Source organism: Cygnus atratus, chromosome 1 (assembly GCF_013377495.2).
Source record: "Cygnus atratus isolate AKBS03 ecotype Queensland, Australia chromosome 1, CAtr_DNAZoo_HiC_assembly, whole genome shotgun sequence".
Lineage (NCBI taxonomy): Eukaryota > Metazoa > Chordata > Aves > Anseriformes > Anatidae > Cygnus > Cygnus atratus.
Genome location: NC_066362.1, coordinates 114,306,251 through 114,327,022, shown reverse-complemented (window position 1 = coordinate 114,327,022; position 20,772 = coordinate 114,306,251). Strand labels below are relative to the sequence as shown.

The 20,772-nt window shown below is 41.1% G+C and overlaps 1 protein-coding gene across 1 annotated transcript in view; it reads left to right on the top strand.

Moving 5' to 3' along the window:
- The window catches only part of DSCAM (DS cell adhesion molecule), a 401,851-nt gene that overhangs the window by 324,347 nt on the left and 56,732 nt on the right, over positions 1-20,772 (top strand). The window contains 1 exon segment of the mRNA XM_035546056.1: positions 13,912-14,065. Coding sequence (XP_035401949.1) covers positions 13,912-14,065 — 154 coding nt within the window.

Sequence of the window (20,772 nt, the reverse complement as noted above, 5' to 3'; positions counted from 1 at the left end):
AAAAGTGCTCTCGTTGTTTTTGTGGTTGGGGTTTTGCTTTTTTGGGGGGAGGGAGGGTTTTGTTAGACAAGCAGTGATTCATTCATCAGTTGTTCACTCACAGGATCAAACCCATTAAATGGGCTTATCCTGGTGGTTCCAATGAAGCAGGTCTTTAAACTGTACATCGGTCTTCTGCTACATCTATGTGATGCCTAGAGATTAATGGAAAGGAGTCATGTAAGTAGAACTGTGCTATAAAAAGACAATAAAGGGAGACTGCTTTCCTTCTCAGTGATTTTCCTTTTCAGGATACCGTCAGTTGGTTCTTGTCTTCATTCCACTCATATTAAGATATGGAATAAGATGACCTCTCTATCACTCTCTGATTTCCTGGTAGTGAAAGCTAAAAGCAGAACTTGTTTAGACAATTGTGCATAGAAAGCGTTCTGATGTGAAAGACATACAATTCTGCCAATGGCCTAAAATGCCATACTTGTTTTACTGGAGTCTTTCCCACTGTATAACTGAGGAGACATCTTGGTGGCATTCTAATGTATTTCTTTTTCTCAGAGAGTTGCGCGTTATCTCTGTTGCTGTTTGGTTTCAGTTATTATATATGTATCTTGCACGGAACTGGACTGCCATTTTTAATCTTTCATAGAATAATAGGATAATTTAGATCAGAAGGTACTTCTGGATTTGACCTAGTCCAACACCCTTCTCAAAGTGAGTTTAATTACATCAGATTGCTCAAGCCATTTCCCATGTTGAAAATGTTTCCACCCTGCAGCTTCGTGAAGAGCGTGGCTTCGTCTTCTGTGTGTCATCTGATCAAGCATGTGTAGGCAGCAATACAGTCTCTCCTGAGCCTTGTCTTCTCAAGGCTGACAGGCCCTGATGGCTCAGCCTGTCCTGGTATATATGTCCTGTGCTCCAGCCTCCTGACTATCCCCTGGCAACCCTGTTCTGTACTTGCTCCAGTATGTACATGTCTTTTTTTTTCCTGGAGAGCCCAAGACTGGACACAATACTTAGATGCAGTCTCACAAGTGCAGAGTGGAGGGGAAGAACCACCTCCCTGGATCAGCTGGCCTGTACCATTAGGAATGAAGAGCTGCTAACACCAGGCCTGTTTGTCTGCAGAGCTGCCTCTTGGACATTTGGCCACCAGGTAGTGCTGGTTCATGGAGTTATTCCATGCAAGATTCGGGCCTTTGTATTTGATCTTTCTGAACTTCATGAGTCTCTGATCAGCCTGTCTAGGTCGCTCTGAACAACAGCCCTGTTCTCCAGCATATAAAATATTCCCCCCAGTTTTGGGCCATTCACTTACTTGCTGAGAGTGTACTCTATTCTGTCACTAATGAAAACATTAAACAGTATTGGTCCCAAAAAACAATCCCTGAGGGATGCTAGTAATTACTGTCCTGCACCTGAACTTCGTACTACTGATCCCAAGAGTGTGGACAATTTTCTATTCAGCTTTATTGTCTGCTACTCCAGCTGGTATTTCACCAGTCTGGTGACAAGGAGGCTACAGGAGACTTGGTCAAATACCTTGCTAAAGCCAGGGTACACAACATCCACTGCCCCTTGTTCACAGTGCAATTCACCTTGTCATAGAACGCAATCAGGTTGGTTAGGTGTGATTTGCCCTTGGTAAATCCAGATCAGTTGTTCCTTCCCCTCCTTCATGTGTTTAAAAATGGATTCTAGTGGGATTTGCTCAATAACTTTATCGGGTCATTGAGACTAGGCTGACCAGCCTGTAGTTATCTGGACACTTTTTCTTGCACTTCTTGAAGATGAATGTGGCATTTACCTTTTCACAGTCTTCAGAAGCTTCCTCTGATTGCCATGGCCTTTCAAATACAACCAACATTAGCCTCACAATGGCATCAGCCACCTCTTTCATCACCTTCAGATACATCCCATTTGGTGCTATGGGTTTCTGTATGTCTAATTAAGTGATTCTTAAATGCTCCCTAACTCACTTTCCCTCTACTATGAGTACAGCTTCACTCCCACATACTGTTGGAGGAGATTCAGTGATCTGGAGATCTGAGTGTAAACTTTACCAGTTAAAACAGAGGCCAAAAAAAAAAAAAAGCATTGACTACCTCAACTTTTTTTCCAAATTCTTTTTCACTAGTTCCCCTGCCTCACTGAGCAGTGCACCTAAACTCTTCCTAGACTTTCACATGCTGCTTAATTAGTTAAAGAATTACTTAAAGAAACCTTTTTTGTTGCCCTTCATCTGCCTTGGTAATTTCATCTCCATCTGAGCTTTTGCTTTTCTAATGTTATCCCTACAAATACAGTGTGTTTGTCTTCCTCCCAAGTAGCCTGTCCCTTTTTTCACCTTCTGTGTAATTCATTTTTGTGTTTGAGCTCAATTGGGATCTATGGCCTTCTGCCAAACTTTCTCAACTTCTCATATGTTACAGAAGACCATTTCTGCATTTTGAGGAGATTGTCCTTAAAGACCAGCCAGCTGTCCTGAGCCCCTTTACCCTCCGGGACAGTTTCCCGTGAGATCATTTCTCTGAGGATCTTAAACTCAATCCTCCTCATCACCTCAGCCAACGCTGTCATAAACCTTCACATTTTCAACCAGTTCTTCCTTGTTTGTAGGCAACACGTCCAACAGAGTATATCCACTAGCCAGTTTACAGATCACCTGCAAAAAGAAATGGTCTTATAATGCTCTATAAATCTCCTGGGTTGCTTGCTTCCAATCATATTACCCATCCAGCAGTTTCCACTATGGTTAGTCACTTACAAGTGCCAAGCCATGTGCTTGTGGGGCTTTGTTCAGCTGCTTAAAGAAGGCCTGATCTGCCTTATCTGTAGCAGACACCTACTGTAATATCACCAGTACTGGTCTGTCCTCTGATCCTGCCCCCAAGACAACATTCCATGTATTCATGACACTCCTTTACACAGCGAGCAAGATGTCCTTCACACATTCCCAGACGTCTTTCCTGAAGAGTCTGCATCCCTCCATTGCAGCACACCAATCATAAGTGCTATCCTACCAAGTAACCACAATCTCAGTGAGGTTGTAGCTCTGCAATTAAGCACAGACTTCTAATTGTGTATTCTCTAGAGCTACATGCAGTAGAATACAAACATATTAAATGGTCCTAAGCCATGCAGCTCTTAGAGGAGAAAGGTCAGAAGCTGTCCTATCATGTTGTCTCCTACACATATCTGCTTTGTGCCTTGTACTCTTACTTCTCTGTTACGGTAACCCTCCTCAAGCACACCTACTTTGAAGTCCCCTTCACTAAGTTAGCAAGCTTGTTTGCAAAGATGTACTTTCCACACTTTGCCAGGTATACTTCATCCCTGCTTAATAGCTCTCACTCCTTGAGGAGAGTCCTGTAGTTGTAGAAGACATTCTATACATTTTTATTTTTTTTTCTGACACAAACTTTGTCTTGCTTTTGCCTGGCAACTGCCCAAATTCTTACTCAATGTGTAGTGGTGTTGTATCATACTGTCTGACCCACGGCTTCTCTCTGGTCCTAAAGACTTGAATAAAACTCATGGAGAGCAGTACAAAAGCAGTTATAAGCAGGAAGTGATTTGTTGTTATTCTGTGGAGACTTTGTGGTTAAAGGTATGCTGAAAGTCTCTTAAAAGAGAGGGAAAAGTAACTGTCAGGAGAGGACTTAGTAGATAAAGTTACTGGTGAATGGAAGCTTATTTAGAGTCAGCTGAGTCTGTGAGGTTGAATTTAAAATACCTGCTCATTGATTTATGTGCTACCAGCAGTATTTATCACTGTGCCTCTACAGTACTTTTCACAGCATGGAGATATTTATGTTTATTATTTCTCATTCTTTATATAGTATAGAACTAGTCTATAATTTGGGGGATTATTTTAAAAAAACATATTTAGAATGGTATCTAAAATATGTCCTTTTTAATATACCACACATAGTGTTAACAGCTTTTTCATAGTTATGTCACAGCTTTGTTACCAGCTCCCAAATATAGCACATTCATTCTTTTAATTGCTTTGCCAACTTTACATTTTTTGCCTATCTTATTCTTGTCATGGAGCAGATCTCAAGAGAGATGTGACAGAGTATGAATTAATTCTGCTGCTGTGCTGTTTGATGCAATTTTTAAAAGGTCTCCTTGCAAAGCCCTACTAAAACAAATTTGATATTGATTTTTTCATAAAACTCTGGTTTTGTCTCAGTACCTAGTCTCACATACACATATATCAGTATAGTCTAACAATAAGTCCTTGGTATCAGTTGCAGATTATTTCAGCAGGTATGGTTTTGTCCCATTCTGTATTGTACAGGCAGCAGAAGACTCGAGACCAGAGGTGGGGTCACACAATTTGTGATTTGACTGAAATGCTCTGAACAAACCTGGTGACTTCCTGGGGACACCAGAGCAGGCAGTAGAGCTACTGTCAGCCTAGAGGAGGTCTCATGACCTTCGTGTGGTTACTTGCGTGTGACAACACATAACTGCTTCCCTGATCATGAGCCCAGGGATATGGATGGGCACTCTGGCCCCTGTGGGTTCTGCAAAAGGATGAGCAGATGGTATACATCTGTGGCTCCCAAGCAACAGACTTCTTGGGTACATGAGCTACCTGGAGGTCTAGGCAGTGGGCTGTCTCCTGGGCCTAGTTTCTGGAAATGGATTCACAAGTCTTTCCCGCAGGTGGGAAGGCAGAGAGCCACCTCAGCTGTTTCTGAAATCTCTGTCCTGCACTTTCCAACATTTCAGTTCAGAACTGAAGAAAAGGGAAAAAAAATTTACACAGAAGATTCATTCTGCTTTGTGCACAGCTTACAACAGTTAGCTTCAATAGCACTGAGTGAGAAACATGTCATATGTCAAAACATGAGCCAAAATACCAAGACCTGATTAGAAAACATTATATAACCAAAGTGATGTCCGTTTTCACTGAAAATGTGGATTGGCTGTTGTTGGCAGCTCTGACAGCCTGCCTGACTGTGAAAGGAAGCAAGGCAAAAAACAGCAGATTTGAAGAAATATAGTTGTCCATAACCCCAGGGAAAAGTTTGTAGGCAGAGTTCTACTTCTTTAGGGAATTCACTGAGAGAGCACCCTCACAGGTCTGTCTCAGAGACATAGTAACTCAATCTTTGTAAACACAGTAAAGTACTGATTTCATGTTAATCCAATTCACTTTGGGGTAAAAATTACTTATTGTAGCCCCCCTTACCGATAACTCATCGGTCAAATAAATTCTACAGTATTGTTTCCAGGTGCAACAAAGGTCTGAGGTAGAGCAGGGTAGACAGTTCTCTGATGGAGTTGTGCAAAAAGATGTAGATCTCTGTGTTTCAACCTTATAGAACTAGAAGCTTACTTTTATTACAGATGTGTTTCCATGTTCATTGTAGGCCGCATCCATACTGTTGAATAAATAAGAGCCGAGGAGCAGCTTCTGGCCCCAGGAATAAGTGACATTGACTGACAACTGTCCACACTGCTTAGTACTAGCCCCTTTAAAGCAGATTTGTTTTGAAGAGAGCTGTTTAAAGTAGTCCAAAAATGAGCCAGAGTTCTAATTTAAAAGCAGAATGGACCGTTGGGTTTGAGGTCATCAACATACTCCCTGGTTCTCCGCATTTAGCAATGAAGATAAACCCACCAGAAGCATGTTTATTGAAACAATAAACATTCAAACACAGTTTCAGAGACAGCTCAGGATAGGTATAAAACTGATCACTGTAGGGGGCAATGAAACCAGGGGTTACTTATTGTGCACTGGAAAGAGCAGCATATTTATCTTTCTTGGGTCCACTTTTGTTCAGTGGTTTTGATAGTGACCCAGATAACGAAATAGTGTGCCTATTAAATATGCAGGAGATACAAGACTGGGGTGGATTGCAAGTACATTGGAGACAAAACTAGAATTCAGAATGATCTTGATAAATGGGGAAATTGGTCTGGGAAGAAAAATAGATAAAATTTAGTGGAGGTAAAAGTACATGAAAATGGATACTATGAAGAACCAATTATAGAGGTAGTAGGCAGAGAGCAAGTGGCTAGATTCTTCAGAGGAGGATTTTGAGGTTATTTTGTATATTTTTATTTTGTATATTTTGTGTACAGGTGTTGTTTTTGTCTATCCCTACGGTGGCAGGGAGGGGTACAGAGGGGACACGGAAAGCCCGCCTGATTAACACATGGCTCAGAGGCTGGTGCCAACACAGAAATTTTGGTTTTTTTGACCATGGGGCGCTTTACTCAGCACCCAGCCTGATGGCTGCAGATGGGTCCCTGTCTCTAAGGGGAAAACGGATCCTAGCCCAGGAGCTGGCAGGGCTCGTTGAGAGGGCTTTAAACTAGGTAAGAAGGGGGACGGGGCTGAAATAAGGCTTGTTGGAGCTGTGCCAGGGGGAACAATGGCAAGGCCGGGGGAGAAGGCAATGGCCCAACTGAAGTGCATCTACACTAATGCACGCAGCATGGGTAACAAACAAGAGGAGCTGGAAGCCACCGTGCAGCAAGCAGGCTATGACTTGGTTGCCATCACGGAAACGTGGTGGGACCACTCTCATGACTGGAGTGCTGCAATGTCTGGCTATAGGGTCTTCAGAAGGGACAGGCAGCACAGAAGGGGTGGTGGTGTGGCTCTCTATATTAGAGAGTGTTTTGATGTTGTGGAACTTGAGGCTGGGAATGATAAGGTTGAGTCCCTATGGGTTAGGATCAGTGGGAAGGCCAACAAGGCAAGCATCCTGGTGGGGGTCTGTTATAGACTACCAAACCAGGATGAGGAGACGGATGAGGAGTTCTACAGGCAGCTGGCAGAAGTTGCGAAATCATCAGCGCTTGTTCTCATGGGGAACTTCAACTTCCCAGACATATCCTGGAAGCACAACACAGCCCAGAGAAAGCAGTCTAGGAGGTTTCTGGAGAGCGTGGAAGATAGCTTCCTGATGCAGCTGGTTAGAGAGCCTACCAGGGGAGGTGCCCCGCTAGACCTTCTGTTCACAAACAGTGACGGACTGGTGGGAGATGTGGTGGTTGGGAGCTGTCTTGGGCAGAGTGACCACGAAATGGTAGAGTTCTCTATTCTTGGCGAAGTCAGGAAGGGGACCAGTAAAACTGCTGTCTTGGACTTCCGGAGGGCTGACTTTGAGCTGTTCAGGACACTGGTTGGCAGAGTCCCTTGGGAGGTGGTTCTGAAGGGCAGAGGAGTCCAGGAAGGCTGGGCACTCTTCAAGAAGGAAATCTTAATGGCTCAGGAGCGGTCTGTCCCCACGTGCCCAAAGACGAACCGGCATGGAAGAAGACCAGCCTGGCTGAACAGAGAGTTGTGGCTCAAGCTTAGGAGAAAAAAGAGGGTTTATAATCTTTGGAAAAGAGGGCGGGCCACTCAGGAGGACTATAAGGATGTTGCGAGGCTGTGCAGGGACAAAATTAGAAAGGCCAAAGCTCATCTGGAGCTCAATCTGGCTACTGCCGTTAAAGATAACAAAAACTGTTTTTACAAATACATCAACACAAAAAGGAGGACTAAGGAGAATCTCCATCCTTTACTGGATGCGGGGGGAAACTTAGTTACAAAAGATAAGGAAAAGGCTGCGGTGCTTAATACCTTCTTTGCCTCAGTCTTTAGCGGCAAAACCAGTTGTTCTCTGGATACCCAGTACCCTGAGCTGGTGGAAGGGGATGGGGAGCAGGATGTGGCCCTCACTATCCACGAGGAAATGGTTGGCGACCTGCTACAGCACTTGGATGTACGCAAGTCGATGGGGAAGGATGGGATCCACCCGAGGGTACTGAGCGAACTGGCGGAGTAGCTGGCCAAGCCGCTTTCCATCATTTATCGGCAGTCCTGGCTATCAGGGGAGGTCCCAGTTGACTGGCGGCTAGCAAATGTGATGCACATCTACAAGAAGGGCCGGAGGGTAGACCCGGGGAACTATAGGCTTGTTAGTTTGACCTCAGTGCCAGGGAAGCTCATGGAGCAGATTATCTTGAGTGTCACCACGCGGCACTTGCAGGGCAACCAGGCGATCAGGCCCAGTCAGCATGGCTTTATGAAAGGCAGGTTCTTCTTGACGAACCTGATCTTCTATGACAAAAGGACAAGCTTAGTGGATGAGGGAAAGGCTGTGGATGTGGTCTACCTTGATTTCAGTAAGGCTTTTGACACCGTTTCCCACAACATTCTCCTCAAGAAACTGGCTGCTCATGGCTTGGATTAGCGTACGCTTCATTGGGTTAAAAACTGGCTGGATAGCCGGGCCCAAAGAGTTGTGGTGAATGGAGTCAATTCCAGTTGGAGGCCGCTCACTAGTGGTGTCCCCCAGGGCTCAGTACTGGGGCCAGTCCTCTTTAATATCTTTATCGATGACCTGGATGAGGGGATCGAGTGCACCCTCAGTAAGTTTGCAGATGACACCAAGTTAGGTGCATGTGTCGATCTGCTCAAGGGTAGGAAGGCTCTGCAGGAGGATCTGGATAGGCTGGACCGATGGGCTGAGGTCAACTGTATGAAGTTCAACAAGGCCAAGTGCCGGGTCCTGCACCTGGGGCACAACAACCCCAAGCGAGCTACAGGCTGGGAGATGAGTAGTTGCAAAGCTGCCTGGCAGAGAAGGACCTGGGAGTACTGGCTGATAGTCAGCTGAATATGAGCCAGCAGTATGTTCAGGTGGCCAAGAAGGCCAACAGCATCCTGGCTTGTATCAGAAACAGTGTGGCCAGCAGGTGTAGGGAAGTGATTGTCCTCCTGTACTCGGCTCTGGTGAGGCCGCACCTCGAGTACTGTGTTCAGTTTTGGGCCCCTCGCTATAAGAAGGACATCGAGGTGCTCGAGAGAGAGTCCAGAGAAGGGTGACGAAGCTGGTGAGGGGTCTGGAGAACAAGTTTTACGAGAAGCAGCTGAGGGAGCTGGGCTTGTTCAGCCTGGAGAAGAGGAGGCTCAGGGGTGACCTTATCGCTCTCTATAGGTACCTTAAAGGAGGCTGTAGCAAGGTGGGGGTTGGCCTATTCTCCCACGTGCCCGGTGACAGGACGAGGGGGAATGGGCTAAAGTTGTGCCAGGGGAGGTTTAGATCGGATATTAGGAAAAACTTCTTTACTGAAAGGGTTGTTAGGCATTGGAATGGGCTGCCCAGGGAAGTGGTTGAGTCACCATCCCTGGAGGTCTTTAAAAGATGTTTAGATGTAGAGCTTAGTGATATGGTTTAGTGAGGGACTTGTTAGTGTTAGGTCAGAGGTTGGACTAGGTGATCTTGGAGGTCTCTTCCAACCTAGACCATTCTGTGATTCTGTGATATCACAAGATGAACTTCACCTAGTATTATAATACTGTTGTGAAAAGCCAAATGCCATGCTCAGGGATTGTCAAATAGAGATTTAGAAACTGTATTTGAGAAGCCTGTGGAGCAATGGTTGATAGGACAAATGATAACAGCATATATTATTAGCAAAGATGTGATTTCTTGGAAAAGTTGAAAGCACTGGGGTTATTAAGTCACACAAAGATAAGGGTACTGATGAGGAAAGGAATGACAGATCTTCATGCAGATTAAAGACTGGTGGAAATATGAAGGTTAGAATCTATTCTGTGTGTTCCTAGTAAATTGGAAAAATAAGATATGAGCTTAAACTGCAGCAGGAAGCTCAAGGTAGACTTTAAGAATGCTTTCTAATAATAAGATTAGTTAAGCAGTGGAATAGCTCATGCAGCTTAGGGAGTTGCAGAATCTCCACTTACTGTAAGTCTTCAAAATCATGTTGGACAAACATTTTTCTGAAATTGTGCAGCTATAGTTGAACCTGGCTTAGAGAAGGAGGATAGACTTGGGTGAACTCTTAAGGTCCTTCCAGCCATGATTCTATAGTCATATTTTATACTCAAATTCATAGTGAAAGCACACATGCTACTCTCTATGTGGTATAAATATATATTTTTAATTTTCACAATCGGGCAGCCAGCATAAAGGTAAGTAACTCATATGTTCTCGTACTTCACAGAACACACTGCAAATCTGCCTTTCCTGCTTTTCACTCTTGTCGCAAAAGTCTCCATATGGCTTTCTCAGTTCACCTCCATGTTTCCTCACAACTTACAGAGAACAAGAAAATATAGATCTTCAGTGTGCCTACCTTACATCAGAAATTGTGTATATGCAGTTGTAGGCAAGGTACAGACAGGCTTTGACTCATGTAATCTTCCAGTACAGAGTAAATGATACTTGTAACCTTAATTCCCTGCTTGGGAAATTCCATGTTTGCTTGAGTACTGTTAAAAACATAATTTTTGAATTCACCCTTTTGATTTTTTTTCCAATTTGTGTTAGAAAATACAACAATCAAGCAAACACGTAAAAAACAGTCTAAGGGTTCTGAGTTTATGCACATCTTCTATTTATTTGCCAGGAGATGGCATACTATTTCAAAGCATACAAAGCAATGCATACCAGTTCAGCTGAAGTTGCATCAGAAGAAAATACTACCTGCAGTGGCTGTTCCTCAGGATCTCTTGCTGTTGCCTTGTTTGAGAAGTAGATTGACTGCACTCTCGTAAAGGGCTTTGATTTCATTTTACTATGCACAGCCCTTGCTGGCTTTTTAGTGTTTTGTCCATGTCTGTGCTTCTTAGACAGAGAGATGAAGATGGGAGAAAAAATAGCCCATCATCTATAAACTAAACTTAAAAAATAAAAATAAGCAGTTGAAAAAAAAAAATCCCTTGAGCAAGCATGTTACTGCTTTTGGGATAACATAACAGTAAATGGCACATGCTGGCACATGGAAAGACCAGTATGTGACAAGGTGACATTCCTTTAATTCCTTTTCTTATTTCAATTGTTTAATCTTCTCTTTGCTGACAAAGCTCCTTTTTTTTCTTCTTGTGTAATGAAAGTCTCTAGCATGTTAGTCTAATTGAAATGACAAGTAAAAGTTACAAGTAAAATTGATCTTTGTCACTGGAGCATCTCCAAGTGTTTAATGTTAGCTGAGGAAACAGGTGTATGTTAACCAGTTAGAAACCAAAATCTTTTGCTATAGCAGTTTCTTTTAAGAAAATAAGAATCACAAATTTAGTGAAGATATATTTTCCAGATTTGTTTTTTAAATTAATTTAATTAATAATTGAATTTATATTTGAAAGGACTACAATTGCAAATGTATTAATGAAGCCGATTCTCTGTAGGAGGAGGAAAGGAATTAAAGACAAGGCATTTAAAAAGACAACAGAGAAATTAATTCTGTGATTCTTCTGCCTTTGGAGCCCCAGGGAGAGAGAGCTTCTCTGCTTTGAGACTGTTTTGCCTTCTCTCACAGCTGACCACATTTCAAATGGGAATTTTGGATGGTTGTTTTCTTTTTTCTGTTTTCTCTCTTACGTCAGCCCTGAGAGCAGGAGAGCTTAGTGACAGTGTTGTAGCTCCAAGGCTGAGGTTTTCCTTTTCTACTTAGATTCTCTCTTTGTCCCAAACATCAAATCTCCACTCCCCAAGCTGTGTTTAGCAATTTTATACAAGGTTCTTGTCTGACTGGCCTAGCTTCTGCCATGGCAGAGGGGAGCTGAACAGTAAGACATTTCAAGCAGGAGATTTGCAGAATTAGGACTAGCTTCCAAAGGCAGCCATATGTCCCTTTCAGAAGTCATAGGAGTCTAGGAAAAAACAGTGTAACTTTAACTGGAATGATGCTTGCTGGAATTAAATTTTAGCAATACAGAGGTCTGTAATGGTTTGCTGTTCTTAAATACTACATTCACGTTCCATCTCATTAGGTGTTTTGGAAGTAGCTTGTGCTAGATGGCTGCATTAATGAGTGAAACCTAAGTACCAGAGACAGCCTAGACTGTTTGACTTTCAAATTAACCCTAGGAAATGCTGCTTCATGAATATTAAAATTCATCTTCCTGTGCATTGATCAATACATTAATTTTTATGTATGACCTCACAAAGATCCAGCCTGTCAAGCCACAGGCATTTGTCCAATATTTTCATGTAGATGTCAAGACAGATGGCTCTCAAAACCTGCTGCAATATTTCACATAATAATAGAAGTGTCTCCCTGCACTGACCTCTTCATATCAGAAGTGGAAACCCAGGCAAAAGCTTGCTAAATGGGACAAACTGACTTGGCATTTTGACAGTAGCAATGAGATTGTCTAGAAAGTATAGTGAGGTTCCTATTGTGCTTGTGCTGAGTGTAGATAACTGTGAGCTGGAGCAAACCAGTCTCCCCAGAAAAGCTTATAGAGGAAACAGTTTGTGGACTGTTATCAAATTATGTTGTGGACAGTTATCAAATAGAAGCACACATTTGTATAAAAGCCAGGGAGGTAAGTATTTTAGTTAATAAGCACATTAACTTGATGGAATGTTTTCCATCTTACTCAAATTAAGATGTCTTCAGGACAACTATCCTTGAGCTAGCTATGAGCTCACTCTAGAGTTGAATGTTGAGCAACACTTCTAGAGATGATGGGGAAAAATAGGTATGTCTAAGGCATGATTCATCCCACTGCAGTGTATGTGTCCCAAATAGGCCAGAAGAACCTTGCCTTAGATGTGCATGTTTCTTTGTACTGTCTCTAACAGGAGTCAAGGTTTAGACTGGCATAGATCTACATGTCTTCACTGTAGATTTCAGAAGGAGATGAGATGAATCCCACCCTCCCCTAGCCATAGGAGATGCCAGATCAAGAACAGAGAAACACAGTGACACATTAAGTAGCTGAAACTGGCTGCCAGTTCACACTGAAGAGTTATTTAAAGACACCTCGAAAAAAATCACTTATTTATTTGGAATTCACTTTGAAAAGTCAACTATATATTCCAATGCTTTCAGCTCAAACTACCTTTTGAAATGCTAATCAGCTGAAATTGGCCTTTACCAGCAGCAGATATTTGTATATCAAAGAGTTTCCTTGCTCACCTTCTGTCAGTCTGAATCAAGTTTAGATTACATCGACACATTATTTTTAATGCAGATTCACAGTGAAAGCTTCTTTTCTATGTCATTAACATTCTAATTATTTTTAGCCTGATGTTAGTTAGCTGTTGTCAAGCTTAATATGGCATAGGAAAGTGAGCCTTTATTATTCCTTCTAATGGTTGGTGACCTATCCGTTTTTACATACAAGAATCACAAAGCTCGTGTTAGAAATGAAAACGGCTGCACTGAATACTGTAATACTGCTCAGGCATGATGAGGTTTCCCTTCTCCTCCACGAAGGAGTAGAGCTTCTTTTGGACTATATGCCATGATGCACAAAAATATAAATCTATATTCCCCAGCCTCAACTGGCATTTCCTCCAGTGCTTGCGCTTCTTCACTGCTAATGCAGCCAAATAGTGGAGATGACCTTCACCTAGGAATCTTTGAATGAAAGTAATTTTGTGATAAAACAAAACTAGACTCATGGGAAGTTTGAATAGTCTATTACAGAACAGAGTATTATTTCTTGATTCACTCCATTACTAAGGGAATAAGCCACCGAACCCAGGGATAAGGTGCACCAGCACAAAGATTCTAGGTGACCTATGGAGTCGTAAACTCCAGATTTCATAGCAGATGCAGTGCTGAATCCTCTGTTGTTTAGTCTAAACTAAAACTGGTTTGTCAGAACTATTCATGGTACAAATTTGTCAAATACTTTCACTTAAATTGGTTATCCAAACCTGTAAAAATAAACAGACACATAAAAAACCTAAGCCAAATAAAAATAATTTGTAAACAAAATATAGGCCCAAATTCACTGAATATAAATTGATTGCAATAAGTTACTGTGTCTGCTCTGTTTATTGCCATCCACCATCTATGTGGAGCAATTGATAGTCATTCCAATTACCCTGAAGTAACAGGCTTTGTAGCACTCAGCTTAGCAGACTTTTCCAAATGCCATTTATTTTAGTTTGGAAATATTTGTCTCTCCCATCACAGGTAATCAGCGAGTTTGAAGCCTCTCCCGACTCATTTTCCTACAGAATCCCCAACCTGAGTCGGAATCGCCAGTACAGCGTCTGGGTGGTAGCAGTGACTGCTGCAGGAAGAGGCAACAGCAGCGAGATCATCACTGTAGAACCACTAGCAAAAGGTATGATGATGGCACTTTTTAAGCAACTCAGAATTTTACAATGTTAATTACTGTTATAATTGGCATGTGGTTTATTTAGGTCTCATTGCTTACTAAGTATGGGATTTGTCAGTAGCAACTTCAGTTCTTTCCAAAAGTTAGGTGACAACTCTCAGCTAATTACCCAAGCTTTTGCAGTAGTCAGCAGAGAGAGAAAGAATGATGTACTCCTCTAGGGGGTAATTCATCCCACCCACCATAGAAGGAAATAAATAGGGTTTTTTTGAGCAATTTTTATCTTCTTTTGTTGGGTACAGAGAGTTTGCAGATGATCTCCCTCCCTTTCCGAATGTGCCTCTTTTCTTTTTTTTTTTTTTGTCACACAGGATAACTTCTTTATAATTCCTCTCTTTACTAATATCTCTTGTGTACTCCACAGGTACTCCACTACCTTTAGTGCTAAGCAGTCTGATTAGTATATCTAAACTCTGAACAATAGTTCTCAATTTGCATTTATTTTGTAATTTTTCTTTTTTTTTTATATTAAGTTTGCTGCTTCTATTTCAAATCTGAATGTGATGTGCCTCAACTCTTGCATATTTTTTCCAGCTGTATTAGTTGTTCTAAAAAAATATATTACTTGGGCCCATGTATTCTTCATTACCTGTTCTGTGAGACATGATGCTCACAACACTATTGGTCCTTAGTTTGGAAGTAGAAACGTAACGTTTTATATAAGAAGATGAGAAGAGTTCCATCAGAGTCAGTCTTTACATGGAGTATTCAGCCTGATTTTCTATTTTTTCCATTCGAATTGGTAATATGAGAGCATTTGACAATATGAACCATGTAGTGCACAGGTCCCTAGAGTTGCAAAAGTAGATGTATTTGATTGACTTTAGAGTTTTAAAAGCCTGCTATGCTTCAGTCATATTGCTAATGATGTAATAATGTAAAGTAAAGTGTCTAGTGCTTTACAAAGACAGATACTTCTTTAAAAAGCATTACAGAACTTCAGCAAAATGCCACCAACATGAAAGCATTTTCTGCATGGAAGAGCATATGCTGTCACCATAGGGAGGCTTGCTGTTCCTACCTACTCAGCTGGTAGCTAACCAATTTGATGACGGTAAATTAACTATTAGAGCTATTGTCATGGATGCCAGTGATGGTGTTTGGAGGGTACTATTTTAACACAAAAAAATAGTTACCAATACATAGAAGTTGAAAACAGAGTTCCTCAGGCTTGTGATGGGAACTCACATGTCCTCTGCCACTGTTCTAGGCCAAAGTTTTTACCATATGAGATGGATATTTTTCAACATGACTGTAAGAAAGTTGTATGAACTACTGTGTTTCTACTGTAGAACACCATGGAAGATTTATTGGTGGTAATATTGGGAGGGTCTAGCAAGGTAAAATAGCGTAATTTGGAAGAAATAGGCAAATGCTTGCTTCCTATTGCTGGCAGGTTGGTTTTGCCAACTGACAAGTTGCTTTTACTTTCAGCTTCTTTTGATATCAGGCAGTTTCTGCACATTCTTTCAGAAAATCCTTTCTCTTAGTAGCTATACAGTGTTAATAGAGTGACCTGAAAGGTTATGAAAAGTCTAAAGGATCTGAAAAGTCTAAATCTTTCCCATTGCTGAATTCCCTGTAGGACAATTGTATACAGCATTTTGAACTTTGGTGACACCAAAGCTGAAATTTTAAAAGGTGGATGAGGAACATTGGAAAAACACCTCAGGGAAGCAGGGCAAAGGTTTCAGTGTCTGCTTGTATGAAAAGACAAGGGTACTTTAAGGAAAAGCAAGTATTTACTTCAATATAGACAAGTCAGTATGGACGGGACTTTATTTTGAAGAACAATAGAATGCATCCAGTCAAGGTTAGAACTAATAGTGATACTCCGATATAAAATTTAGATGATGCTAGAGGAAAAACCTCTCTTACAGCTATGCACTTTGGACTGAAAAAAGTGACAAATAATCCATATGAAGTTCAACAAGGCCAAGTGCCGGGTCCTGCACCTGGGGCACAACAACCCCAAGCGAGCTACAGGCTGGGAGATGAGTAGTTGCAAAGCTGCCTGGCAGAGAAGGACCTGGGAGTACTGGCTGATAGTCAGCTGAATATGAGCCAGCAGTATGTTCAGGTGGCCAAGAAGGCCAACAGCATCCTGGCTTGTATCAGAAACAGTGTGGCCAGCAGGTGTAGGGAAGTGATTGTCCTCCTGTACTCGGCTCTGGTGAGGCCGCACCTCGAGTACTGTGTTCAGTTTTGGGCCCCTCGCTATAAGAAGGACATCGAGGTGCTCGAGAGAGAGTCCAGAGAAGGGTGACGAAGCTGGTGAGGGGTCTGGAGAACAAGTTTTACGAGAAGCAGCTGAGGGAGCTGGGCTTGTTCAGCCTGGAGAAGAGGAGGCTCAGGGGTGACCTTATCGCTCTCTATAGGTACCTTAAAGGAGGCTGTAGCAAGGTGGGGGTTGGCCTATTCTCCCACGTGCCCGGTGACAGGACGAGGGGGAATGGGCTAAAGTTGTGCCAGGGGAGGTTTAGATCGGATATTAGGAAAAACTTCTTTACTGAAAGGGTTGTTAGGCATTGGAATGGGCTGCCCAGGGAAGTGGTTGAGTCACCATCCCTGGAGGTCTTTAAAAGATGTTTAGATGTAGAGCTTAGTGATATGGTTTAGTGAGGGACTTGTTAGTGTTAGGTCAGAGGTTGGACTAGGTGATCTTGGAGGTCTCTTCCAACCTAGACCATTCTGTGACTCTGTAATCTGTTTGTGGAAGTTGTGATGGGCACTAGGAATACTGATATGTTGTGATTTTATGAACTTTGGATATAGCCAGGTTAGAAATTATTATATCATGTACAAGATTTCCTGTATGAATGCATCACTGGGCCTTTTAGAGAGTTGGGAGAAGTGGTGATCAGTGATGAGGACAGTGGACACACACACATAAAGAAGGATGGGCAGAGTTAATAGCCTTGAAGATCTTTCTCCCCCCAGCACATCTGAAACAAGTAACACATCACAGTTTTAGAAGCAGTTATAAACTAATTTTGCCAAAAGGAGTGCAAAGGGATGCAATACGGGGATGGGTAAGTCGCCAGTGCATGAACATTTGACTGACCAGTATTCTGAAGTTATTTGCTTCCTTCTTTCTCCACTTATTTCACAGTAACTGTCCAAATAATGGTACCATCTTGACAACTAATGAGAGTTAACTTGGAATTGAATTATGCCAACTTAATTATAACCTCCTTAAGAACCCCTCTGAGAACAATGAGAATGTCTAGATAGGGGGTTGATGTGAAATGGCTAGTCCAATTTAAATGAAAGCTTAATTCAAGTTAACATTTTTTCCTTTAGTGTCTCAGAACAGATTGTTATTCTCTGTAATTAACTGTCAAGAATAAGCAAATACAACCCCAACAAATGAAAAGTAACCACAGAGATCAAAGTTCAGTCTCCATGTAAGCAGGTCATGTCCCGCCAAATTATGCTTCATTGTTGACTTGAAAGTTGTTTTTAGCCTATCAAATATATTTAAAAAAACAGAAAACCTTGCACGCACTTTGTTCTTATTGTTTTCTGATCATGATTGATTGAGAATGGCATTTCCCAGCAACATGACGATGACAGAACTAGGTGTATAGCAATCTCATCCTTTTGGAAGAAATCTCTGATTTTAATGTTAAGTTTCTCCTGTTCTTGTAGACTACCTGAGCATTAATGTTTAACAGATTTTTCTCCTGGTCTATGTTGCTTTGTGTATTTAATGTTTCTAAACTGCATACAGGGCTGACATGATACTATATGCACCTTATCAGTCTGTTTCTTTAACAATTCAGCATACAGGAGTACACACTATATTATTTGAGAAAGTAAGTGAAAGAGACTCCTAACCCATGGTATTAACCAATTGCTCTTTTGTTTGGATTAAGCTGCAGTGAACTGCCATAGTTCTTGTTCCCCTATGCCTTTAAAATCTGATTGTGTTCTCTACAGGAAGGAGAGAAAAAAAATTATTACATCTTGCAAAGAAGTTATGGCCACTTCTTCCACGAGAGTTAGAGTAGGTAATAGGATTCATAATTTAAACAATTGAACACAGAGAAAACCTCATTAGCATGAGAAAGCACACTCTTCAGTGAAGGTACCTCTTTATCTTCAATTAATGACTGGATAATTTGCAATAAATATGAACAGACATGGTCCTAATCCAATGCCATGCCATCCAAGGTCAGGCTGGTGGGTAGTTAGTAGGTATTTGGGTAGCTTTGATAGCAAGGAGGCAAGGCCTACAGCTGAATTGCCTACATTCTACATAAAGTTCTCTTGGCTCAAAAGGGAGAGATCTATGAGACTCAAGGTATTTCAACCTCATGAATACATCTTAACATTCCAAACCTATTACTGTCAGATGAATTTCACTAGGCATTTATTTTGTTACTAGTTTTCTATTGTTTGTGCACCTGTTAGCAGTCTCAGAACATTATTAGAAGTTAAGCTATAAAGAAAATTGAAGTTAAGAATTTTCATGTTGTTTTACCACCTCGTTAAAAGCACTCAGTGCATGAAAGAAATAGATAATGCATAAGAAGCTGTGGGTATTTTCACAAAAATAATCCTCTATGCTTTTGTAATGTGCACTTCTGAGTTATGATCTGCAATCCTACCACTGTCCTACGCTGCTGTGAAGTTTGTATTACTTCCGCACATCACAATACAATGAAACACACAGGATATTGAAAATCAGAACTACAACAGAAATGTGCTCTGGAGATCTAGTACCAAACCTATGACTTAATGAAGTATTCACTACTAAAAATAAATGAATATCAAGAAAAAGTTTGGTGATAATGGTGCCAAGTCATGCTGAAGGCTTCAGCAGGATTCCTGCATTATACATGCTTTGTTCTAATGTAACTGGCAGCAGTTAGAAATAGCTGAATATTTTGAGAAACATTGGAGAGGTGGAGAAGATAGAGACAACAGGATTAATATCTCATTTTAAATGAGATTTCAGATTTCATGTTGCAGAGGGAATGCCTGTGTGGAACAGGAATTTGAGTTTCTGACCACTATTGTTCAGAATGCACTAGAGCTACTAGCAGCAGTCCAGATGCTTACAGATGTGTTTTGTAGACAGTCATAGCTGACAGCATCTCCTGCTGCTTTTTAAAGATTGCATGAGTGCCATTAGACATCTCCTGCAACAAAAACCTGCCATCACTGAAGAAAAATGAGCCTTGTAACACTAATTTTAGTGGCATCAACATTTTGTATCACATATGCAGTCTCGGGGTAGAATGAGCATTTTTCAGTTTCAGTAGCTAATTAGCCCATGGCTTGTGGCAGTATAGGCCTTTGTAAATCTTTTCTAGAAGATACGTCCTTAGGAGTGCCACAGTGGAAAGCAAGTCTGTTTCATTAGACTTAATGACCAACCATTGTCTTAGCATTATTCAAGTGTATCACCTCCTTGAGGCAGCACAAGCAGCAACACCCTCAGAGGCTAACCACCAGAGCAGCCAGGAGGGAGCCATGTCTGCTCAGCTCCTGTAATGCCAGGAGTGGACGTGCCAGTATTTGGTAGTTGGTAAAGTAGCATCGTGCCAATACCTAACCTGGACTTTTTCCGTTATACTAAATCTTTTAAAAAGCTATTTCTTATGTTTTCAATTAAAATTGTGACCAAAGAAAAATCTCTTGGGAAGCTTAATCTTCCACAAGGCTTGAAGAGAACATAGACTACACTGTCCAAACTGGTCGTATAATCTATGAAATAATTTCTTTTTATGAATATCTCAAATCCCGCTGCAGCCCACTGAAGTAATTTCCCTTCACTCTAAAATGTTTTTTCCATTATGCAAGATCATTTTTTTTTAATTTCGTTAGTAGAGGATAAAAACCCATTGAGTTGAAACATCACAGTTATATTTGATGCTAGCTAGCAATTTTTCCAATTGGTGCAAAAAGGATTATTAAATGCAAGGTCTGATCAATGTGCATGATTGAAGAAGGTCAGGATTAAAAATATTATTAAATATTTCAAGTATCTGTATTCAGTATGTGTCTTTGAAATGTATGTTTAAAGTCTGAAAAGAAGTCAATTTCTATCAAGGGTAATTTTTGAGTAATAAATCAGAATGAAACTTAACACATCTTCAGTGTTTATGTATATTATACACTGAAACTACAGGAATGATACTTTGTTTATATATTTAGCTGACCTGAAAGGTCACATGAATAGAACTGGTTTAAGTGACTGTTCATGTTTGTGGACTTCACATAGGCTCTTTGAGGTGTATTAACATGTTAATATATGGAGGTTTATTTTGCTTAATTCTTTAACTGTTGTAACAAGCCTATCCCTCTTAAAGTTCATGGGAAAATGTCATGTTGAAAGAAAAAAATAGGTTTGAATTCTGGAGCCAATAGGGGAATTGGGCAATATATTTAAAATATAAATTATCATTAGAACTTAGCATTAAAATAAATTGGGCTTTCTCAATGAATAAAAAAGAAAATATTTCCAGGCACTTTGTTAGAATCTGTGCTTTCTCAGAAAACAGGAAAGAGAAACTTCAGTTGACACGTCTTGAACTCCTTCAGTCTTGAGGTCATAAGCTAAAAATACATAATTATCTCTACATTTTTCATGAGTTCTTTCATAGAACATTTTCCAAAAAGAAGCCACTCTTATCTCCACATTT